The 17,937-nt window shown below is 37.8% G+C and overlaps 4 protein-coding genes across 4 annotated transcripts; 2 read left to right on the top strand and 2 right to left on the bottom strand.

The window, feature by feature from the left end:
* The first annotated feature begins 883 nt into the window (after positions 1-883).
* On the top strand, positions 884-4,877 carry LOC120009440. Its single transcript, XM_038860043.1, has 6 exons — positions 884-1,098; positions 2,635-2,918; positions 3,094-3,200; positions 3,358-3,490; positions 3,612-3,806; positions 4,333-4,877. The coding sequence occupies exons 2-6, from the start codon at positions 2,652-2,654 to the stop codon at positions 4,609-4,611; spliced, it is 981 nt and encodes a 326-aa protein (XP_038715971.1). The 5' UTR covers positions 884-1,098; positions 2,635-2,651; the 3' UTR covers positions 4,612-4,877.
* Positions 4,878-6,647: 1,770 nt separating this feature from the next.
* On the top strand, positions 6,648-7,223 carry LOC120008677 (RING-H2 finger protein ATL74-like). The gene has a single exon (XM_038859062.1). It carries the CDS (start codon positions 6,648-6,650, stop codon positions 7,221-7,223), a length of 576 nt encoding a protein of 191 aa, XP_038714990.1.
* LOC120009439 (UDP-glycosyltransferase 90A1-like) lies at positions 7,183-8,903 on the bottom strand. The gene has a single exon (XM_038860042.1). The coding sequence runs from the start codon at positions 8,746-8,748 to the stop codon at positions 7,345-7,347; it is 1,404 nt and encodes a 467-aa protein (XP_038715970.1). The 5' UTR covers positions 8,749-8,903; the 3' UTR covers positions 7,183-7,344.
* A 2,550-nt stretch (positions 8,904-11,453) lies between these two features.
* Positions 11,454-15,099, bottom strand: LOC120009438 (cyclic nucleotide-gated ion channel 18). Its single transcript, XM_038860041.1, has 6 exons — positions 14,335-15,099; positions 13,815-14,027; positions 13,416-13,726; positions 13,036-13,147; positions 12,581-12,817; positions 11,454-12,410 (listed from the first exon to the last, which is right to left on the bottom strand). Exons 1-6 carry the CDS (start codon positions 14,815-14,817, stop codon positions 11,646-11,648), a joined length of 2,121 nt encoding a protein of 706 aa, XP_038715969.1. The 5' UTR covers positions 14,818-15,099; the 3' UTR covers positions 11,454-11,645.
* Between the last annotated feature and the right edge of the window lie 2,838 nt (positions 15,100-17,937).

Here is a 17,937-nt window from a genome sequence, read left to right as displayed (position 1 = left end):
GGTGTGATAGACTAATGGTGAATCTCTTTGGAATCAAATTGGCAAACTATATGGATTTGGAAGGTCTTGAGTTTTATTCCAACTGAGAGCAATACCCTTGTGATCACGAACTGGGTTTTGACCCAACTTACCTTGTGTACATGGGTATAATAGCGTGAGTTTTTAAGTCATATGATGTTTAAACCCTAAACTTGAATGGTGTCGTTCTCAATTATTAAAAGAAATAATTGGGCCGAAAAATAATTCATTCCTAATTAAATTGGTTGTCAATAAATGGTTAACTATTAATTACTTATATTTTGTACTTATTTTATTTTCCTTCATATAGGACTCCCTTTTCATGGGGATATATAGGGCTACGTGATGGACCATTATGGTTTTTTAATTTTTTAATTTAGGATTAAAGGAAAAAAGACACGTGTCACTATCTGATATGTTATCTTCACATGTGCGCCACGTAGGAAATGAAAAATAAAAAAATTACACTTAACTGTCAAATCAATATTTTTTTTACAGAAGGTTAAATTGTATCATTCTTGTAAATGCAATGGCTTTATTGATCTAAAAAAAAGACGATTAGATACTTTTTTATTAAAAAAACAAAGTACATGAACTAATTCAATGCTTATCCTATTTAATTTTTGAGATTGATTACTTTATTGGAGTAAATCTCTTTCAAATGATAAAACATCATTTCAAAAACTTCATTGTCTTGTGTTGGAGCGTCATTTCAAATCTAAAGTTTCCATTTTAGAAATCTTGTCAATAGTGGCAATTTCGAAATTATGGGGAAACATTGAGGGTAATTACGAGACTCAAAAATAGCAACGAAATTATTACTAATAAATTATAAATTACCAAATCGCCAGCATCCAGCGGTTCATCACATGTGATAGATGAGTTACCGTCGTTGCCGGCCCAGGTCGGATACCATCCTCATACGGTGTCGTCTCCTTTGACTGTGAAGTCTCGCCAGTTACATCTCTCTCGAGATTCTTTTATAAGTCTCGCCATTTTCAGAGTGAGAGTATCAGAGAGAGAGAGGACTATAGAAGAAAAGCATCGCTGCTTCGGCCATCACTCTTTGCTCTTGCTGTGGTATTGTTTCTCCGTTATCTTCGTCTCCATTTCTACTTGTGTATTTGTACATAGTTACTTTGGTATGAAATAATGAAATCGATGCTTACTAGATTGATTCCGTGTGATTGCGGCGGAATCCTGTTGAAATGTGAGATTGCAACGGATGAATCACGATCTGTGAGGGATTTTATGTCGAGATCTTGACGTTCTGTGGTTTTGTATCATGCATTTCTTGTGTTCCCTTTTGTAGCGTTCTCTGGTGTTTGAATTTTTTTGTGTATTCTGGATATTTGCAGATCCTTATTTCTTTTGAAATCGAATTTTATGAATTGCGGCTAGATTTAGTGATTCTGGCAAGGGCTTGATCAGTAATACTCAACTTGATTAGTGACATTGCTGTTATCATCCGTAGTCCAAAAGGGGGTCTAATTCAAGACCCAATAATTGGATGTATGATACATACGAGTTTTCAATTAAAAAGAGTGAAGTACTACGCTATAGATAGGTTGTTGAATTGTAATAGTTATTCATTTTTTACTTTAAACTGTGTGTGAATGAGGACTTCTCATGGATGTTTATTTTTTCGATTGAAGCTTTTTGTGGATGTTCCACGTGGAATAGATTATTCACCACACACTGTCTGTGAGTGTGTATATATTACACATCCATTGTGTAATTTATATTGTTGTCTGAACACACTAGATTTTGAGTAGACTGTGAGTCTCTTGCATTAAGATATATTGATGTTGCCTGTTTATATTTTGTGCCAAGTGATACTTGTACGAGGGGGATATCTTTGTAAGTTACATATGTCGGTTGCCGATGCAGGAACTGCGTCAGAAAGAAATGAAAAGTAGTCTGAAGCATTGGGTTGAGTGGATGGAGGCTAGAGATAGTTTGTTAGTCTCGGCAATATGCATTCAGTTAGAGGATATGATTAGAAATCATTTACGGAGAAGGATATACTTTCAAATTGTTCAAGTGGACAAGATTGTAGCATTAGAAGATGACATACTTCATCTTGTTGTTAGGCAATATGGTTGTGTTTCTCCTTCACCATGGTGCTCTTAACAATGTCTTGTCTAAGGATAAATAGGGACAGACTGTAGGTATGCCACGTATTATCAGAGTTGCTAAATGAGTACTAGAATGCCTTATAAAATATGTTTAAGCATGGAGTATTATATCATTTTATTTGATGTACTCCTTTACTGTTAGTAAAAATGTTAAAGAAAAAATAGGCTATTCAGTTCCTTCATCAGCCGTTCAGCCAGATACGAATTAGATCATGCCTGAAATACTTGATTTTGGTGGAAATTATAGGCCAATGAGTTCAATAAAAGAAATGAAAGGAAAAAATTTCGTAGGAAACTGTTTTTCTTCTTGGATTTAAGTTGAGGCTTTTACGCACCTACCCCACATAATCAATTCAATGAATCTTCTCTTGTTCATCAAAATATTTTTTATTTGTTCTTCTTTTGTTGGCACTTGACATTTTTCATTATTATTTATATTATATAGCATCATATTGAGGTAATTTTACTTTTTCTTCAGATTTATTCTGAACAGTGATGTCAGGGAATGCTCTCAGAGATCTTAACATAGTACCTGCATCTGAGGTAAAGAATGGAAGCTGCAGTAAAGGGAGTTTCACAAAACAATGCAGTGGAAATGTTAACAAAAACATTGAAGAGCGGCAGGCTAAAAACTCTATATCTTTGGTTTCAACTCCTTCTAATGGAGATGTGAATCCTGGTGCGGAGATTAGTAACTTGGAAGTGGAGTACATTGAATCAGAGAACTTGAGTGATGTAGGAGATGTTAGTGCCAATCTAAAGGTATGATTATCCTTATTACTTTCTTTAAAGTGGAGAAATAGGTCTTTTCTTCCTCTTCCTCCCTTTAGGGGTCTCGGGTAGATTAGGTTGGTGCTAATTATTATTCTTTGAATTTGTTTTAATTGTGTTGAACTTAGATTGCCCTCTCTTATGATAAACTTTGTGTCATTTTCAGACAATCCTAGCAGGACTTGAGTCTAAAGACTGGGTAATGGTTTGTGAATCTCTGAATAATGTTCGCCGATTGTCAATATTTCACAAGGAAGACGTGCTTGAGATGCTGTAAGTGCCAACTATTATCTAGTGATCTGAGAAAGGACAATGTAATTGTGATTTAATGCATATATATAAATCAGTCCTTGTGTGTGTGTATTTGTGTGAATTATATTTCACTTATTCTGATGACTCCATTTATTGCCATCATGTTTTTGTTGAACAGAGGAGACATTATCCCTCTGATAGTGAAGTCTCTGATGAATCCAAGAAGTGCTGTTTGTAAGACTGCATGTATGACAGCTGCAGATATCTTTAGTGCATACCATGATCACATAATTGATTCACTGGATCCTCTGGTAAATTTTTCCCTAAATTTACTCAGTGATTATTTTGTTCATTTGTGAATGGTTTCTGCCTCACAAGGAAGCCTACTCTGATTTTTTTTAAAAATATTTTAATCGAATGTCATGATTGCAGCTTGTACAGCTTCTTCTCAAGTCCTCTCAAGACAAAAGATTTGTTTGCGAGGCAGCTGAGAGAGCTTTAATATCCATGACAAGTTGGGTTTCCCCTATATTGTTGTTACCGAAATTGCAACCAAATCTCAAGCATAGGAATCCGCGAATTCGAGCGAAGGCATCAATGTGCTTTTGTCGAAGTGTTCCGCGACTGGTAAGATGCAGTAGGTAGATACACCTCACTTTGTCTATAAATTTATTTTATATCTCTTTATTGTTTTCATGCCATTCATGCAGAAATAATTGATTGTTATATCTTATTGAAGCTTCAGAATATTTACTTGACCTGCCTTTCTTTTCTTCTTTTTTTCCCCTTAACTATTGTTTGTTTTCGTTCATTTACAATTAATAATCTTTTAGCTTCCAACTATTTAGACAGTTATTATTAGTGAAAAACCTTGTTTACCAGCATGGAAGAGTTTCTTATTGTGCTTTGTCGTGATGCATGTATTGCTCTCTTAACCTGGAATGGGATTTTGAAAAACAGCTTGTTTTAGAATAACAAATTTCCTGTTAAGGTTTCCTTTATTACTTGCTTATGGTCTAAATTATGATGCTTATCAGCTTATGTCATTACATGTTATTGTTGGAAATTTTTAGAGACGGCAGTTTAGTAGGGCGTGGGTACCCAATATATATTCCACCCTCAAAGTCTTAATTACTTAATGTCATTTCCACAGGGAATTGAAGGTATTAAAGCATATGGCATTGACAAGTTGATCCTAGTAGCTGCGTCACAGCTCAGTGACAAGCTTCCAGAATCCAGGGAGGCTGCACGAGCTCTCCTTTTGGAGCTACAAACTGTGTATGAGAAATCTCATGGCCTTACTCCTACAACAGAATCTGATCCTCCAGGCTCTTGGGAGCATTTTTGCCAGTCAAAACTCTCCCCTTTAAGTGCACAAGCTGTGCTTCGGGTCACCAATGTTGCGAGAGAGGGTCTTGTTTTGGGTTCCTGATGGGAAGCTATACAGTGTGAGCTTTAGGATATTTCTTTTTATCTACCACATATGTGAGAGAACTTTAAACGAGAAGTAGCTTGCAATTGCGTTGTTTTGGTTCAATATTATTTTCCTGTAAATACGGTGAGACTTTGAGATGTTTGGAATTGCGATCAAGCATTCAGTTGTTTTTTTTCCTTCTGTTTTTTGCCTGATATTCATCAGCAGATAGTTTACTGCTTAGCCACCAGTTTCCTCATTCACATGTATGGTTGCTCTTGCTACATATTTTCTTGCTCTATTCATCAGTTGTTACTGCGTTTTCAGTTGCTATGATTTTTTTACTTCCTTCTTGGCTCAAATTTATGTGCACGAAGATGATAAACATACTTATACTTGATCCATTTTTTGGAGATGCTTGCAGACTTGCAGTGTCGGAAAGCTTACTTATTCCATTTTTTGGCATCCGATCACGGCGGCTGGTCTCTATGACAGAAAATTTCTATGTTTGACATGTGAGAGCAAAGTATGATAAACATACTAATGTTTTCAAATTTCAATTATGAAGATTATTGTAGTGCAGTTGCTTATATCTTCGGGCTTAGGGTGGATGATACTAAGGTTGAGAATTTGAACTAGCTGTGAGTATTTTCTTGGAGTTTTCTTGGTTTTGTAGGTCTGCTCACTTCCCGGGAGGGGTTAGGAGCCCCATCTCTCTCGCATGGGTTTTTAAGAGCATGTCGGATCGGGTGTTTTCTGTCAAAAAAATAATAATAATTTGTGTGACTAAAATGAAATAAAATAGAAAGTTAAGAAATATTTCAAAAACTAAAGTAATTTAGGGATGAACTTTCCTTGTAGTCAAGGATGAATATGATCGGTTTTTTGACATAAATTTAACAGATCGATTGGTTATTGTCGGTTATTTTGGTTTTCTATTGATTCTTTAAAGAACTATGTAAATTTTATTGAAAATAACCGTCCGATCGGTTCGGTTATCTATCTGTTAGATTATTCAGTTTAGTTTTTAAAATCCCTACTTATAGTTCATCTCTCATTTTTTTCCTTCTGGATCTGCAAGTTTTCTTAGATAGTGGTCATTATCTTTTCAATCATGTCTTTGGGCCTCGCTTCTAGGTTGCAGTTTGTTTAGTGTTTGTGCCCTAAAAAAACCTATGCTTATAATTTAGGTATAAGTGTATTTAACAACCCAAGAAATGATTGATGTATGCTTGAACTTTTCTTATCTGTAGAAATCAGATCTATATCTCTACACCTACTTTACTTGAGACGTTGGAAGTTCGAAACAAAGACCTGGGTGTGATGTAACATCAAATGTTTCTTTCGGCATTTGTAGATTGTGATGTCTGTTTGGCAAGAACCAAACAAGCGATATGTTAAGAACATCAAACCCTTAAGCCCCTAAATTGTCTTGTTCTTGGTCAATATATGGTTTTCTTCTCTGCCAAGGACAAGCACACATCCAAACTTAGACAAAAGAAATTAAATATTTGATGCCTGTTCGAATTTCTTTTGGTGACTAATTCGTAGATCGTTTTCTGATAACATATCCAATTCCAAGTACCAATCATCCATAAATCTCAATCATACACTTGGTATTGATTGGCCAATGTCACATCCTCCTCATCAGCCTGAAATTTTAAAACTCATAACTAGTTTGCACTTGAATAAAGCAGAAGGTCTTTGAACTCACAACCATGCAACAATATCTTTCTTTCCACCTACAAAATTTGGTTTGAGTCTCAACTACTCCATCATAGAAGCTGACCAATCTCAACCACAGTGTTATAGTGGGTCAGCTACTTGTGTCTGGAACTGCTTAGACTCTTCTCTCAAGCATAACCACTCCACCTCCTTTGAATTGCATCTTCTCTCTTCCTCTACCTTTTTAATTCTTCAGTGTTTTGGCCCTTGAAGGAGGAAGTTTTCAAAGACTATTCGAGGAATAAGAACTGAGAGTTTTGGAGACACAGATTGTTGCGAGTCCTGGGATGAATAGCCAACTTTTATGTTTTGCAACAGAGGTTATATTAATGGCAATAGTCATAGGTTTGGTACTGTTAGTTTTGGGGCTTACATTAGTTGTACTAATTCATGTTTGTATTGTTGGGAGGGTTTTCAGAAGAGGGTTTGTTGAAGCTGGTGCTAGACTAGAGAGGGGAAGCACCGGTGGCTCAAGCATGTCGAGAAATGACTTGGAGAAGCTTCCTTGCTATGATTACATGTCAAATGACAGAGCAAGTAGCAGTCCAGTTGATTGTGCTGTTTGCTTGGATAATTTCAAAGATGGTGAGAAGTGTAGGATGTTGCCTATATGCAGGCACAGTTTTCATTCTCACTGCATCGATGCGTGGCTTCTGAGGACACCCAATTGCCCAATTTGTAGAACCAGTGCTGATTCAAGTAGCCATTTCAGTGATTCTAGTATTGATTTGAGAAGCAGCAACACAACAGAAATCAGCAGCAGCAGCAGCAATTTTACTGATGTTAGTATTGACTTGAGAGAGAGCCAGGCCACAACAAGTACTGACTTGAGTGAAACAATGATTGATATAAGAGAGATGGGGGATTTAAGGCAGAGCCAAGAAAGGAGACACCCAGTTCAATAATGCCAGAATTGAGTAAAGAAAGCAGGCAACTTTTATTGTGAAAAAGTCTTAACAGCTTATGCCTAAAAACATATATGTACATGTGAACTTTGTATTGCTCAATATTCATATTCTGTTCCCACTAATAAACCCTCTGAGACTGGCTTGTCTCATCAAGAAGCAGGTCTAATGTGCACCAAGAGGAACCATTATTCTCTTCCATAGCCTTCTTGGCCATGTCTGCAATCACCTTGACATTGTTCCTCACCTCCTTCCCCATCTCTCCCTCCATCAACTCCTTCACCATCTTCTTCAATCCTTCCCACTTCACAAACCCTCTGACAGACCCATCACATGTCTCCACTCTCAAGCCCACCTTCATTTCCTCCACAACCATTCTTGCAGTCAATGGCTGTTCTGCCATCACAGGCCATGCCAGAATTGGCACCCCAGCACAGACACTTTCCAACACTGAATTCCATCCACAGTGGCTCAGAAATCCTTGTACACTTTCATGCTCCAAAATCTCCCTCTGATCAACCCAATCTCTCACTACAATTCCTCTCTCTTTCACTCTCTCTTCAAACCCTTGACCCAATTCTGCTTCAATGTTTCTTATCACCCACAAAAAGTTCACCCCAGATTTCTCCAACCCAATTGCTATTTCCTTGATTTGCTCAATTGAGATTTCTGCATGAGTCCCAAACGCTATGTACAAGACTGAGCCTCCTTGGTCAATCTTGTGGTCTAGCCATTGCTTCCAAGTGGTCTTCTCTTGTGGTTCTTCAGGACGGTTAACTCTTTGAGGGTCAGCGAGACAGAAGGGTCCAACACACCAAGCTTTGGGGCCATAATGGGAGTTCCAATAATCAACGAAAACATGCTCAAGCTCATAGAAGCTATTCAAAATGAAACCATAACTATTCGCGACTGATGAAACTACTGCCTTCATGAGGTCTACTTCCGAGCCCTTCGGTTCATCGAAGTCTCTTCTGGTGACCTTGATCCATGGAAAACCAGGGACCGTAATCAGCTCATCGTCCGATCCGGGCCCAACTAGAAGTCCATTCCAAGTCACGCTTCTTTCGACACAGACAGAGTATTTACAAGTGCCATAAAACACAAATCTCGGTATATTGAACTTGTTCGCCGACTCCAGAGTCCACCACAGGAATACATCGGAGACCAAGAAGCTGACACGTGGCAGGATCTGAAGCGCGCGCTCAAAATCCTTTTGTATAAGCTGGGTAGCAAGAGCGAATGAGGGGAACAGCGACATGGACGGGAGTTTGTGGGTAGTTTCGATTCCGGGAGGGATTTCGGGGATGTTTTGGGGAAAAGGAAGGTCAATAATGGAGGCGGTGGTGTCGGCGAGAAATTCGGAAATGAAGTGGCGGTTGGCTGGAGTGGTGAAGACGGTGACGGAGATACTAGGGCGGCGTAGCAGGAGGCGGGCGAAGTAGAGGATGGGTATTGTGTGCCCCTTTGCCATGAAAGGGAACAAAACCACATGATGTGAGTGTGACTGAGAAGAAATTGAATTCATTTTCACTTCCTTGTCCTTGGTTCTTTTTTCTTCTCAGATTGCATGAATTTGGGTGTCTTAATTTGTTGCTTTAAAGCCTGATTGATTGCAGAGAACTAGGTGATTGATTATGATCAGATTGTCTTTTTGCGTGATTCGATTGAATAATAAAAGTGGAGGGAGTGGTCTCTGTTTAAAAAATATATAAATAAAAAATGACTTGCCTGCCAACTTTTTTAAAACATTTCGATTATTTTTTTCTCAAGAGGTTGTCGTATTCATGGCAAAAATGCAAAATGTGAGTTTACTCAAATTTATTTTAGTCATTACCTACTCTACTATTTCACAATTAATCATTAAAATCAGTAATTTTACAAAAAAAAAAACGTAATTACTAAGTTTAAAACTGGACTTATCAGTACGTATTATTAACGGATAAGTAACGATTAAGCCCTTGTACTTTCAAAAATAGGCCAACTAAGCCCCTCAACTTTTTTTCTTGTCAAAAATGCCCTTTAACTTTAGATAGTGGATCACATTAGCCCTTCCGTCCCATTATAATTAAAGTAGTTATAGTTTAATTATAATTATTTGCTCTGCTATTTCATTTTTAGTTATTAATCATTAAAAATAATGATTGTAAATGATGTGTCTTTTTCTTGCTTATTATATCCTATATTTTAGTAATATAAAATAATGTTCATTATTACTCATTAGTCATTAAAAATAATGGTTGTAAATGTTGTTTCTTTTTCTTGATTATTATCTCTCTTTTTTTAGTAATATAAAATAATGTATATAATTCAATTAAAATATCTCTAGTCTTGTAGATAAAGTTATATTTATTATACTGAATGTTAACAGACGTCATATAAATAGCTCTAAAAAAACATTTTGGGACGTTACCCTTGAACCCTTACAATACCCCCTCATTTTAAATCCTGACAACGTCCCAAACCCGTACAAAAAACAACCTCCATACCTGCTCCCTTAACCGCATGGGTATGGAGAGTTTTCCTTCTACCTAGCTCCATTAGGCATAAAGATTATCTGCCCTCATATCTACACTCGGGAAATGCGTTTCCTAAGTCGCTAAACGAGTATGGGTACGGATGTTATTTGTATCCGCTAGGTATATGAATTTAATGGGTAAAATATATCCTTACAGCGGAAAACATTGTTGATTTTAGTGGATTCGAATTTTTAACATGGTATTAGTTCAATTCCAAATATAATGCTGAAATCACCAAGCAAAAGTTAAGATCGAATAAAATATGTCGATACGAAAGTAAACCATATCGCTGAAAAATCAAAAAAAAAATAAAAAAAAGTGACTCATATGGAAAAAAAAGATTAATTCCGTACAAAAAATGACATGAAAACCTACCAACCGATGAGCTCCAAGTAATCCTCACGAGCCAAAATGCTCCCACACCAAGCCTTCCTGTCGAAGTCCTCTGCTCTCTCTCTTCCACCCCTTAAAAGATATGCTTCCGCTCTTGCACCACTGGGGGAAAACAAAAGGCAGAACCGAGGTAATATAGGCCACAGAGAATGCCAACGAGGGTCAACTGCTCCAGCACTTTCAACCTGTCTAAACCCACCATTATGGTCCCTCAATCGGATGATCAGATTCCTCTCAATGCTCTTCGTCGGTCCATCAAGAGAAGAGGAAGTCAACCTGGACGAAGCACTACGCTATACAGATATGATCTTTTAGCATATAAATCTATTTGTTAGTTTCTCTACATTGGAACAGTAGCGGTGTTATGCTCATTACTAAACTTGTTGAACAGATGAATCAATCATCAAAAGAAGAGTTGGGCCAAAAATTAAGATACATCTTGGGAAAATCAAACTTCCATCGAGAATAAGTAAATTAAAGGCTTTTATAAAAGATTTAGTAGAATCGAGAATGAAGTTTTCATTATATACATGCCATATCATGAAACGGTAAAAAATAGACAATATTGTTGCTGTGAGTGGGCTGAGATTTCTAATAACAGACCAACTGATCGTGCATTATCATTCAAAGGATCGTCAATCCACTCCTTCGCGCTACAAGCCTCGAGAATATGTGCGTTATCCTTCTAGTTCCTTATTAATATGTCTTGTTTTGGTTTGTAAGCTTTTGTCTTAATATATCAGCTGTTTATCAAAAAAAAGAGAGGGTAAAGTTACCCATAAACATAGCATATTATATATATAGATATATAATTACGACGTCCAAAACAATCTTCGGTCTTGGTGATGTATCAAGCGGTAGGATTGACATCAATTGTTGTCCTCGGATAGCATGCGCAGGAGAACACGTAGACAAAAGGGGGCCTGAAGATGTGCTCAGGGGAGTTCTCCAACGCTCAAATCCGTAAGCTAGCATCGTGCTCATAGCAAATAAAGTGCATGAGTTTTTAAATTGTTTACCTATAACGGGACGTCCCTTTTATTAATTTAAACTTGAAGAACCCAATGGCACTAAATAAAATGGTTAGATATTTCATCTCTTATTTGAATATAATTAAAAGTAGTGTCGACTAACAATTGTTTTCGCATTCTAGGCAAAGGCACTTACTTACAAGAGGAGGAAGCATAGGAGAATTTGCTGATCCCAAGCTCGATGGCGAGTACTTAGCAGAAGCGTTTGATCTCATTCTTCACCTGGCTCTGTCATGCACAGCTCTTAAGTTTTTGTATACATCGGATAGTGTCAGGAGATACAAAATATGCCTGTTATGTTCATGAGAAAACATTGTTAGTGCACAGGAAGCAAAATAAACTCTTTCCATCGACGAACTTGATTTCAAAGCATAAGAATGCGCTATATCCGCTACTCTACCAGTATAAATTTACATAAACGTTACAGAATTGTCCTAACTATGCTCATTGGTTCAATACGAGTTTTCGAGCTAAACTTCCTCTCAATCTAAAGAAAAATCAGGTTCCTCTGGCTTGAACAATTTTGGCATCTTTAGGCTGGTAGAAGCAGTATCCACAACCGGAGGTTTTTGGTGAGCCCCTCTTCTAGTATTTGCAGCAAATTTCGAAGCCAAAATTGTTGCTCCCAGGTGCTGGGCATTGTTTACATCCGCAGATGAACCCTCACCACCCTCGTCCTCATAAAATCCAGAGCCAACCTCAGTGTTATAGTAGATATCCTCATCAGGGATTGACAAGTAGCCAGAGCTCTCGTGTCTAGCCAACTCTTTCGCCAGCTTTTTTTTCTTGAATCTTCTCCAAGCAGATTGTATAAAGCAGGCACCCCATGTCCTCCATTGATGCGAATAGTTTCGAAAGGCGTGCTGGAGTTTCTTGCTTTGAAGCCGCTTGAACTGATGGGCAACAAATTTAAGGTCTTCAGCTCGAAGTGCAAAGGCTTCGACTTCAGTAAGTGCTCGTACAGTTTGAGTTGATGAAGGCAGGCTGAGGCTTGAGTTTGGCACTAAAGCCCAGGTCAGCAGTTCCTCACCACAAAAGTCACCTGGTCTAAGGATAATGGAGCTGAAGAACCCAGCCCTTCCTCCATTCGTCGTAGAGCTCTCCAATTGCCCTCTAATGATGAACAACATCTCGTTCACTAGATCACCCTCTTGGACAATATACGTGCCTTGGGTACTCAAAGATGAGACAAGCCGTTCACATATGGCATCAAGAAGCTGGTCATCCATTTGTGAGAAGAAGGGGACCTGTACGAGGGAAGGGAAAAAAAAGAATTCATAATACATTATTCAAAGAAAGAGCTTATTTTGTTATTCATCTCACAAACTCAGTACTTTTTGAGAAGGGTAATGCACTTTTAGCTATGAAAATGATATATGATGATTATCTGCAAAAATGAATATGAAGATAAACGTACCCGGCGAACGAGGCCAAGACTTAAGTGGCGCTGGATTTCACGCCGGAGATCCATTGGCAAGGAACGCAATATAGATTCTTCGTTAACTCCTCTTGTGGCTAGCCATTTGTACTGAACAAAACGTCTAACACGTTCTTGTAAATCCAGAGGTAACTGGCGGTGCCTCATCCACTCCTCGGTATCTCTCCGCTTAATCCTCCATTCTTCAAGTCTTACAGTCATAGATTGCAAATAGGTCTAGCAAGGGAGAAAATAAAATATTTGAGTGTCAGAAAATTCAAACTATTGCAATTTATGAAATCGTGAATGTCGGTGTCTTGACTTATAGATACCACAAGGTAGAGTGAGCATGACCAGAAATAATCAAGATTTCATCTCTAACTAGAATTGTGACCATAACACAGGTTACAAATAGAGGAGTGAAAATATTAGAGGGGGATGGTCGCATATAATACCTGCATGTTGCCAATCAACTGTGAAAACAGTATTAGACCAGCAATACATGTAAGAATGGCAAATAATGTCTCTCCCAAGTAAATAGTTGTCTGTAAAGTTTGTCCATATGAACTGCAAAATAATACAAAGAATGTAAACTGCAAGAACACCAAAGGAGACAAACTTTACACAACTTACACAAAATAAACTGTTGATGACATCTTTCAAAGAAACAATAACTGGTCATGTGGAACCAGATTCATATCAATCCATCCAAAATGTTAATGAAACCCCTCATTTAACAGACATCCAAATAAATATGGTTGCCAACAGTTTCTTCTGAAGAAACTTTGAACAATAAAACCCAGAGCCTCATAAATCATGCCTACTTATGCCGTACCTTAGATTCCTTAAACCCCACCAGAGGCAATATAGGTACTTTGCAATAAAACGAGAGGAAGCAACATCATTGATGAAAGCATCTGCAAACATTCCAAACCTAAAAACAATATCATCGTTCTTTGGATCACAACGGCTAACAACGCGAGTAACATTCAGCCAGTATTGCCGTTCAGGGACTGCCAAGCTATTACAATCTAAAAAACTCGGAATGCAGGTGAAAAGATGCGAAGCATTCTCTCTTGAACATTCCTTTTTCCAGCAGGAGAATTGCCGGCCTATGGACAACAGATACCATGTAGCTCCTAAAACCTGCACCGGCAGTGCATAGCAATAGCTAAACTCTGGAAACTGACAAAAAACTACTAAGAAAAAGCAAAGCTGTGACTCGGATGCTTACATGACTAGCAAGCATATAAAGGATAAGATTGTACGCAGCTCCTGCCCAAGCAGTTCTAGCAATAAGCCCAGTAGATTTTATAATCTGGCTATTCAGTGGGAAGACAACAATCAATCTAGGAATGTATTGAATAAGGACCATGAGAGCGAGAGTGTTGTTGGCATGATCAGATCTTGAATTTTTTGTGGCTGGAATCACTAACCAGATGACAATCTGCAAGGTAAGAAGTGATAAGAACCTGAGCTCCCATGGAGTTGAAAATTAGCCAGTCAGAAGACATTTAACAACCTCAATCTGCTAATTTCATGACTATCTAGGCCAACTAAATTCTGTTCTAAAGCCTATATTGCAATTTGCAAAGCCAATATTTTGTATATGCTCAACCATGAAAATACATACATTATTCCCTCAACAGAAATTCGGCAGATGACAGTCTCCTCTCTTTAGAATTGACTCAATTAAAGATTACACAAACCATAAAATCAGTTATAACAAATTATGGAAAAGAACAGAAATAAACCTGAGGCAAGGGAAGTGCGGCAGCAAGATCAACCACAAAATCTGACTTGAGATACCGCTTGGAGATCTCTCTTGAATCCATAACCAGCTCTCCTCTCCCAAACACCCGAGAACTCGGCGCCACAAATGCTGTCCTGAACTTAATCACGATATGCAAGACATAAAATAGGTCGGCAACAGTCCTAAAGAAGGTGATCAACACACCGAGATGGGTGTCCGTGGCGAGACAGGCAGGACCCCCAGCATAAGGAAGGAAGAAGTAGAGAGGATCGATGAAGAGGGCTATAAGGCAAGTCACCAGGAAAACGTGGTTCCAATAGGAGACAATGTGGCTGTCTGGGTCGAGGATCTGGTAACGCCATAGGATGTGGAGAGGGTGGAGGGTTCCAGTTGCTGTGACAGTTCCTGGAGCGGTGGTGGGGGAAGAGGCGTGGCGCCGGAAAGGGCGGAACTTGGAGGAATGAGTAGGGATGAATCTATTCATCTTCCATGGCGGATTCCGGTGGGTATCGGATTCCGCGACCAGTAGAGTATATACAGGAGGTAGATTCTTAGATAACACCCATGAAAAGAAAACAAATTGTTGTCTTGGGTTTTCTTCAAATACAACAATGGAGGAATATCAATCTATTCAATTCGAATTTGGCTGTAAATTGAATAATCTAGACAAAAAAGGGTTATTCAATTTCATAAGAAAAACCTGAATTGGGTTTTCTTCAATGACAATAATGGAGGGAGATGGGTGCAGAGAGAGAGGAGAGGGAGATGGCCATTAATGGAGTGAAGAGAATTTCGCGGGAAACCACAGAATGGGCATGTACTTCGCCGAGTATTTGGAGAGCGCGGGAATGCAGGGTAAATTAGGAAATTGGTATATTTTGCTGTGGGTTTATACAGGCCGAATATGGGCCTGTATTTTGGGCCTCCTAAATCGGCCCAATTTCTCCAAAGGAAATGCTTCTGCGGCCTGATTTTATCCAAACAAAATGTTGGCAGACTTTGATGAGATGCCACATCCACTAAGAAAGAAAGGAACAACTAGTAGGTAAGAATTTCCTACAACTTAACACAGTATGACCAGTTTTTCATACCTAAGCAAGGACGTTGGGCTTGAATGAACAAATTTGTGAGAGTTTTGGTCCAGAAGGGACAATTTCATACTGTTGTTCGGCTTGTGGGCTACAACAAATCTATCAAAAGTCTAACCACCTCTAATGATGAATGTCTTTATACTTCACATCAAGTTGGATTGGACTCTGGATAGATTCGACGTAGCTCATAAGCCCAACAACAGTATGATATTGTTTGCTCTGGGCCGAAACCCTCATAGATTTGCTCTTCCGGGCCTGACGTCCTCACTTAGACAAGGAAAAACTGGTCATACTATGTTAGGTTGCGGAAACTCTTTCTCTACTAATAGTTCCTTCTTTCTTAACCGATATGGGATCTCATTAGACTTTCACAACATTACGAATTTATGAGAAAATTAAGAATTGAAAACCTTTAAGAAATAATTTACAGTCTCTTTCTTAACCAATGTGGGATCTCATTAAACTTTCACAACATTGTGAATTTATGAGAAAATTAAGAATCGAAAACCTTTAAGAAATAATTTACAATCTCCTCAAATTGTGTCTTCTGTTTCTCTCTCGCTTCTCTACACTTTCAAAACAAAAAATTTCAGGTGAAGGGGAGGAGGGCGGTGTCAAGCCTCTCTCGCCTTTCTTCCTCCTCCCCAGACATAGATCTACTCTCATATCTTTGTTCTATTTTCAATAAAAGGTTATGATCCAAGTTTTCTTCACTCAAAATTTAGATTTCATCCATATATTGAGGCTTCTTAATCACCGGTTATTTCTGGTGTGTTCTGGAGACACATATTTGGTGCACATGATGCGTATCCTAAATCTGATGGAGATCGATATGTCTTGATGAAGGACAAGCCAATAATCTTGATTCAAAATCATTGTTTTTATTTTTTTATGTATTTGTTTGTTTAGTCTATCTGGATATATCCAGGTGTAGTACGATATAATTCGATGTTATCTGGTACAGTTTGGTATTTATAATTTCCCTAGGTTTAACGTTTGCGCACAGAATCCAATGATGGAGTTTCAACTCTTTTCAAAACAAAATGAAAAACAAAAAATTTACAGTTAAGAGATTTTAGAAATAATTTAATGAATCAAAAAGACTTTTACCTTTAAGCATAACATGAATTTCGAATCACTTACAAATTTTATTTTTTTAAAAAAATGGTATAAACCCCAACAATCCATTCCATGAAAAGATAAAAGCAAAGTTACACCTAGCGCCGCGATAAGAGTTTAGGAAATTATAAACTGAAACTAAGGAAAATAGGCACCAAAACCCAAGAACAAAAAAAAAAAACACAAACTCCGATATGACAACATTATCTTGGGATAAAACCGGATAGAATAAAACAACATTTTCCCATGATTTATCAGGACAGACTAAACAACAAATATAACATAAATGGATTGGATCTAGGTTCTTGACTTTTCTTTTATAAAAAGATTTATCTCCACCATATCTATGAGTCTCATCGTTGTACATCATATATGTGTTGCTGAAACACACCAGAGAACCGGTGTGGTGAAGAATCAACGACAGATGGATGAGAAGATACAAATAATCACTTAGAAACTTGTTCATTTTTTTAAAATCAATGTACTTATTATAATTACCAAAATATTCGACCCCGGCTCAATTACACTAGTTATTCTCATGGCTACTGACGATCAACCACGCCAGAGGTAGAATACTAGAGTATTTAATGTCATATATCCCTAGTACGAGTTGTAGGACATGTAAGAACAAGCTTTCTTGTACTTTTTTTCCCTTTTTTTTTTTTTTTTTGAGGAATACTGTCTCTTAAAAGTTGATTGTTTGCAACAGCTCGCATAATATATATATATATATATTGTTTTTTTTTGGTTTTGACGCTTCTATAGTAATTTATTGGACAATATAACGTCCGATTTCAATTATTTAGTAATATAGTACCATGTCGCTATCACAAATAGGCATCGTCTTGTCTTTTTCAATGTTGTTGTTATAAGAAGCGGCATTAACAAAAATGTCAATGCCGTGCCATGACTATAGGCTTAGCCTTGAAATCCTTGTAGATTACTTGGACTAAGTTTTGCATTGACTTATATCATATGCATATTGATCCGCAGAAAATTCTTACATCGACTCCATTGACACTGAGTTCATTTCCTGACAAGCACCCAAGTTTTAGTGTTCATTACCAACTATAAAGCCAGAGATGCAAAATTTCTTTCAACATTTCTTACCTAGTTACCAGCCATACGTAGGATAGCCCTTATTGACTGTGTACCTCAATAAAGTTTGAGAGTTACTAGAACTCCATGCTCCTATTACGGAACCATCAGAACCTACTTTCCTTCCACTAAGTGCATTTAATCCAAAAATCACAGTTTTTTTTTTGAAAGGTTCATAGACCATACACACGCTAAGCCATGCCCGAGGGATATGAAGGTCACCACAACGGATAGAAACTACCCAAATCCGAACCCCCTAGTGAGAATGGAACCCTGACCTCAAGGTCCTGGGCAAG

The sequence above is a fragment of the Tripterygium wilfordii genome, chromosome 11 (genome assembly GCF_013401445.1).
Source record: "Tripterygium wilfordii isolate XIE 37 chromosome 11, ASM1340144v1, whole genome shotgun sequence".
Classification (NCBI taxonomy): Eukaryota; Viridiplantae; Streptophyta; class Magnoliopsida; order Celastrales; family Celastraceae; genus Tripterygium; species Tripterygium wilfordii.
Note: the sequence above shows the minus strand (reverse complement) of the source record. Positions and strands in the feature narration are given on the sequence as shown.